This window comes from Fragaria vesca, linkage group LG2 (assembly GCF_000184155.1).
Source record: "Fragaria vesca subsp. vesca linkage group LG2, FraVesHawaii_1.0, whole genome shotgun sequence".
NCBI classification, from domain to species: domain Eukaryota; kingdom Viridiplantae; phylum Streptophyta; class Magnoliopsida; order Rosales; family Rosaceae; genus Fragaria; species Fragaria vesca.
In genome coordinates, this window is record NC_020492.1 from 24,534,694 (window position 1) to 24,541,737 (window position 7,044).

The 7,044-nt window shown below is 39.1% G+C and overlaps 2 protein-coding genes across 2 annotated transcripts; both read right to left on the reverse strand.

Annotated features, from left to right (window-relative positions):
* On the reverse strand, window positions 1-2,885 carry LOC101306209 (cysteine-rich receptor-like protein kinase 29-like). The gene is made up of 8 exons (XM_004292967.1): window positions 2,530-2,885; window positions 2,069-2,457; window positions 1,807-1,938; window positions 1,518-1,636; window positions 1,202-1,412; window positions 849-1,086; window positions 565-715; window positions 1-455 (listed from the first exon to the last, which is right to left on the reverse strand). Exons 1-8 carry the CDS (start codon window positions 2,883-2,885, stop codon window positions 111-113), a joined length of 1,941 nt encoding a protein of 646 aa, XP_004293015.1. The 3' UTR covers window positions 1-110.
* Window positions 2,886-6,606: 3,721 nt separating this feature from the next.
* Window positions 6,607-7,044, reverse strand: LOC101306499 (enzymatic polyprotein-like). Its single transcript, XM_004292968.1, has one exon. It carries the CDS (start codon window positions 7,042-7,044, stop codon window positions 6,607-6,609), a length of 438 nt encoding a protein of 145 aa, XP_004293016.1.

The following is a 7,044-nucleotide window of genomic DNA, read 5'->3' on the forward strand; positions in this document are numbered from 1 at the left end:
AAGATGACGTGTCAGTTGTTTGAACCCTTAGATTATATATAGAGTCCAGATTTTATGAACTTTAACTAAATTCACACTCTTCTCACTTTAGAGGAGCCGGATCCAAAATTCTAAGGAGTAGTTGAATCCTCATGTATAGGTATTTGGACAGAGTTGCCTTGGGATTGACTAGACCCTGTAAATCCTGAGTTACTATCACATCCCATCGACATGTCGGATGAGGATCCCGTCCCGTGATTGTACATAAAAAATGCTGGTTGTGAGGGTACTGGTAAATCAACAGAGGTGCTGGTAAGCATTTGAATAACTGCAGCCATAGTTGGCCTATCAGCTATACTTTGTTGCACACACAACAGACCGATGTGAATGCATCTCATTATTTCCGGCCTTAAACCAGCTCTCAACGTGGGATCTATCAAGTTTGAAGATGTCCCTTCCTTCCAACTATTCCATGCCTGCATAGTTTTTCAATTTGCATGAACAAAATCAGATACAATTTACTGTAACTTTTTTATTTCAATCAACTGTAATACTGTATATTAGAAAGAAAAAAATCTAACATACATAGCCTAGAAGATCCTCCAAGTTTCCATCATGATGAAAGGAAGTGTTTTTCTGACCGCTTACTATCTCCAAGACCAGTACACCAAAGCTATAGACATCAGACTTCACAGAAAAGTGTCCACGCATAACATACTCCGGTGCCATGTATCCGCTGCACATGAAGAACAATGTCATTGACTTTAATTTACAAGAACAAACATGGTTATGCTGGATTAGATTATATCCTTGCTTGTTCTTTACTTGGCAAATCACATAAACTCAATTTTTAGCGTTGCGGTCCTTACTAGGTTCCCACAATTCGACTGGTTTCAGCTTGTGTTTGATCGATATTAAACAGTCTTGCCATGCCAAAATCTGCAATTTTGGGGTTCATTTCTGCGTCTAATAAAATGTTACTTGCTTTGAGATCACGATGGATAATTCTAAGACGTGAATCTTCATGAAGGTAAAGAAGCCCTCGTCCAATGCCTACTATGATTTTGCAACGAGTTTCCCAATCCAAATCTGCACGCTTGACTGGATCTGCAGATTCAATTATGCAAGAAAAAGTTATTTTAATGAGCAATAATGATGCTTGGTTATACTACTCGTCGAAATAACACTTTCTCTGCAGATCCATTACAGCATTTAACCATACCAAATATGAAATGATCAAGACTTGCGTTTGGGACAAACTCATAGACAAGAAGTCTTTCATTTTTCTCCAGACAGTAACCAAGGAGCCTAACCAAGTTCCGGTGTTGAAGCTTGGCCACAAGGATCACCTCGTTTTTGAATTCTATGTCTCCTTGTGCAGAATCTCTAGAAAGCCTTTTCACTGCTATCTCCTCTTCGTTCCAAAGCTTACCCTGCAGTGATGAATAAGATTCTAGACATTAAATTAGTAATCACTTGGGTCTTGGGGGAGCACATGTAGACTTGACAACATTGTTCGTGTTTCAAGTGTCATTTACCTTGTAAACAGAACCAAATCCGCCTCGCCCGAGTGTATTTGCTTCCGAAAAGTTATTTGTAGCAACTTTGATGGAGTCAAATTCAAATTGCAAGGCTTCTGTGCTCATTTCATCTGCTTCTTGATTGATGAACAGTTCAACAAAAAACAAATTCTGTAAGTTCACTACCTGCTTTGAAGGAAATTAAAGGTTCTGGTTGTATGTGCGGTTGAATCTTGGTACTTGTATCAATGGAGAGTTGATCACCCTATTTGCTTAGTAAAAAGAGAAGTAAACAAAAACTAATTACCTTCACATTTTTCTTTCGTCTTCCTAATGAATCTAACATAAATCCATATGGATACAATCAGTACCACCAGAGGAACGACAATTGTCACAGTGATGATGACTCTTCTTCGAGATGCATTACTCTTCTTCTTTCCTGCAAAAATCAGGAATCCTCTCTACTCAACTCAAAGCATTCTGTGCCCACAATTCATCCCCTGTTAAAAACAGAATCGCCACATAGATTTGGTGACCAAATAAACCGTGTATCATGAATAGGACTATACCTGGCAGTGTAGGAGGAGAAGTGGGTATTGCTAGTGATGTCGAAGGTGCAGGTGCCTCAGCTGCAGTGACTAAAAACGCTTCAGTTTCATACCTTAAGTAACAGCTGGGATTAAAAACTCTTCCACCAATCATCCCCAAACAACATCCTCTGATCCCTCTTAGAGTTGAGTTCAAGCACTTAGTGCAGTCTTGCGCAGACAAATACGGAATGCACTGCGCAAATCCATATATTGTTACATTGGCGTCGCTTGTGTTTTGCGTGCCTGCGGCGTACTTCCGATCGGTACCTCCTGCAGCAGCTTGACTAGACAGCTTTCCTAAAAATCCTTGAAGCTTTTGGTTGAACTCATCCTCAATTGTTGCCGATATGTTTTCTGTGCCCAACATGCTGTAAGCAGGAAATGTTGTGAGGTGCCCATACATGGGTTGCTTTGAGTAGCGTAGCATGCAATTGTCGTACCACCCAATGGCCTCCTTCTGAACAGGACAATCATTCTTGAGAGACTGTATCATGTTGCCGATGCAATTGCCGCAGCCGGCGACATCAACATCTCCTCTACAGAGCCCCAGTGCATACACTTGGTCGGAGTTTTCCCCACCGGAGGACATGTAGAAGCCGGAGCCATTAGCGTTGCCGGAATTAGCGAGAAATGGGAGAAGAGCGTCGAGGTTTGCCTTGTAAGCGCTAGCAGCGGTGTAGTTACCTGTGACGTTACAGAAGGACACAAAAGGGGGTTGAAGATCGGTTTGAGCTGCGAGCAACACCAGTAGTATCAATGAAAAAACAAATCCAAAGCTTGATGATGAGGAAACCATATTCTTCTAAGCTCCGTCTGACTAGCTAGCTAGCATTTACAACTTAGGAAAATTTTCGACTTTTCTCTAGGAATCCGAAACCAACATCAAATGAATGACCAACTCTCAAAATTTTGCAGATATCTAGATCTAAGATTTTCTATAAGATGTATTATTGCTGGTACTGGTTGGGTGCCTTTTTAAGACCTCTTCAAATGATGCTCAATGGTGGTGGAACAATAGTTTACTCGCTGTTTCATGGAAGCAGCACAGACAAAGTGCCTGGACTTTCGAGCTTTTTGAGCAAGTTGTGTTTGTACATTGGAGTTCAACGGACGAAGAATTTATTAATTATAGAATAAAATACTGGTCATTTTTTTTATTTTTGAGGTTTTGACAGTTTAGTCCTCTTTTTTTTCAATTTTGACAGCTCACTTCCATTACTTTTCAATGTCAGACAATTAGGTCCAACCGTCTACTTTCCATCCAATTTCACCGTTAAATTGTTAAGCTGTTATTTTCTCTCATGCTAAGTCAGCTGAATGAATGGTAAAATCACTATAACACCCTTTGGCTTCTCCAGCAAAAGAAAAAGGGAGAAATTCAAAAGGCTACCCGACCACTTTTCACATAACAAATTAGTCCATAGCAATTTCACTTATACAGTTTAGTCCTACTCCTTAAAATTTTTTTTTTTTTTTTTTTTTTTACTTATTTTGCCTTACTTTACTAAGTAAGCCTAGGAGTTACTATCTTAAGAACTAGCCTTCAACATGCCATTTCACCTATCGACACCTTGTCTTTCTGGTTTTTTTGGCGGAATCACTGCTGCCTTAATCTAGTAAAACTTCATAGAAAAACTTAGCAAAGTAAAACAGAGCTAACATAGGAAAAAAAGTTTTCTAACAAACTTAAAATTTCTACTTTTTGTGACGGATTATAGGGCACAGAATAGAATTTATTTAAACATGAATACAAATACAAAACCCAGAGCCTCTCTCTCAGGTAAACAGCTAAAGGCTGTTTAGCTACTCATAATTATAAAATAGATACTTACTTGTATATATAGTACTCCACACCAAATGATTACAGTACTCCACACTCTAATTATTCTCACACTATACTAGACAACTGTATTCTGATTCTCTTGATTCTTGGGGAAGGGATTCTCTCTCTCTCTCTGATTTTTCTTCGATCCCCCCCTTCAGAAGTTTGAGGCTCCTTATATAGGAGACGGAACCCAAACCGGAATTAAAACACACTTATACATAGTGGGGGACAGGAGGAATCCTATCCTAATAACTTTACTTTTGAAAAAGTAAAGTCGAAGGCTTTAGTGAGCTGGTAACCACTTTCTTTTTATCAAAAGAAAAGTAGTTTGTCTTGACGTGTCGGCAGCCGCTCAACTTTCCAGCATATTCACAATGTTGTGATATGTTTCCGGATCTTCAGAATATCCTGCTGAGGAGTTGGGACCATTACTTTCGCAATCATGTGCAGTGCCTTCATTTCCATCGTCGAGGTCTGAATCATAGGGATAAGAAATCTTATACTTTTCTTCAGTCTCAACCTTTTCTAGCCACTTAGTGGTAGCTAGCGTGCAATCCACTTCATTTCTCATAAGGGCTGTGAAAAAGTCACAATTCTCAAGAGGAGGATGATTATAGCAAGTGACCATTATTTTTTCTCCACTTGCCAAGAGGCTTGAATCATAGTCTCTCAGAACTAGGTTTTTGATAATTGCTATAGTCATAGCTTTCATCCATGGAATGCTCTGATTTGGTCTCCCATTGCCACTAGTAATAGCTGGCTTTTGAACTGGACTATGGATTATCCTAACATGATGATATGGAGAGATATAATTCATCTGTCCATTTACCATGGTCCATTCTGGTGGTGTAGAAATGAATTTTATCCTTAGGATACATCCATCAGGTCTGATATTCTTGACAGCTTCGACTATTATTTCTGGAAAACCATTAAGATCTTCATTGGTTTTTGTCCACAAATTATGAATAAAACCATTTTCTATAAGCCATAGCTTGTGCTTCTGAGGATGCTCTGTCTGAACATCAACCAAGTATCTCCCATAATATGGGCCAGGGCTTACTGATAATGTCTCTGGGAGAACATCTTTTCCTTCACCTAAGAGGTTATGGAAATTATGCCATTCAAATTCTTTTAAGGCTTGCATAGGAATTTTAGCACTTTCAGGACTTGTAAGAAAAACAACTTTAGGTGGTTCTGCTAGAACCCTTTTGTCTTTTGTATGGACTCCATACATTTCTTCAGTTAAAGCCTTGAGGGTTTGAAGTAAATGAGCTTCATTTTCCTCATAAAAAGAATACAGAATATTATCAATAATAATCTTCTGTTTAAAGGCCAATAGCCTATCTGTTCTGAAAACAGGCTTCTGAAAAATCTTCAGAGGTTGATTATGGACGACTTTCTTTCCTGTGACTAATGGAAGTTTATCTGCCCTGAGAGGGCCTTTCCTGCTTTTTGGCAAAGCAGCAGCCATCAACGGACTTGATATGCCTTTACCGTCTGCCGTTTGAGACGGGCTAGCCAGTCTTTTCCCCTGAGACTGATCAGTTAAGGCTGATCCTTTCGGACACAGCAAGAACTCATTTACGAGTTTTTCTTCATTAGTACCGTCTGAATGACTGGAGCGACCATTTTCTTCAAAGTCTGGTTTGGGCTTGATTCTTGGAGATTGACTTGCTTCAGCTGTTCCATAAGAGACCATATATTGATAACCTGGTCCGTCATGAAGAGGTCCTACGGTTTTATCACCGCCTTTGAATCTTTCCCAAAGCTTCTTTTCCTCTGATTCTGGTTTTCGGCTTCTGGGATTGCGACCTTCTCTATCGAACATCGCCATCTCTCTTGTAAGTGCGTCAGGCAAAAAGTTCTTGTTTCCTGCAACCATTTCAACATCATATTCATATTGAGTTAGAAACATTTGCCATCTCAACACTCTTCCTCTATCTGCAGCATCAGTCAATTTGTAGTTTTTGAAGTTTTTTACTCTTTTATTGTCAGTTCTAACTACAAATTTGTTTCCTAGGTATGCCTCAGCACCTTTGATGCTTTTAATTAAAGCAAGGACTTCCTTGTCTCCGGTAGAATAATTTAACTCGGCAGCGTTAAACTTTCCTGAAAGAAATTTACAAATCTTTTCGTGATTTGTATCTAGAGCAACAGCTAAAACAACTCCTGCCCAGTAATAATCATTTGCATCAGTCTGCAAGATGATCAGATCTCCTTCTTCTGGTAACAGTAATGGAGGAAGATTTTTTGTTAATTCTTTAATCTTTCTGACAGTATTACCGTCATCAGCTGTAAAAGACCATTTTTTCTTGGAACTTGTTTTTGGAGAGAGGAGAGCAGTTAGACTACTAACTTGAGGAATAAAATCTCTCGCAAAATTAACAACTCCCAAAAATCTCTGTAGAGACTTCGCATCTGGGATATTGTCTGGAAATTGGCTGATCTTCTTAACGATGTGATCTTGGAGACGAATTTCTCCATCCTTAACATGAATGCCAAGGAAATCGATTTCACCTTTAATAAGATGAATCTTTTTTTGTCCAAGGATAATTCCCTTTTGGACAATAAGCCTACACACCTGCTCTAGATGCTTTAAATGCTCATCCATAGTTTTTGAGAAGACTAGGATGTCATCTATGTAAACTATGCAAAAGTCTGCAAAAGGCTTGAAGATATTATCCATTTTCCTTTAGAAAATAGATGGAGCTTGCTTTAATCCAAATGGCATAACTAACCATTCGTAATGCCCTTGAGGAGTCCCAAAAGCTGTCAAAACAATGGAATCAGGATGCATTTTGACTTGCCAAAAGCCTGATTTTGCATCAAACTTAGAGAAAATCTTTGCACCTCTAAGTCTGTTGATGAGAACTCTGACCTGAGCAATTTGATAACCGTCTTTAACGGTCTTTTTATTTACATCTCTGTAATCAATCACCATCCTAGCTTTTCCTCTTAGTTGTTCAGCATGATTTCTTACCAAAAAGGCTGGGGCATGATGAGGCCTATTCGAAGGCCTAATTAATTTCTTTTCAAGAAGTTCTTGAATCTGACTTTCCATTTCCTTCCTATCTTCTTCTCTATAGTGAGGGATGGCCTTGACATGACAAATAGTATTTGCGTCATGCAT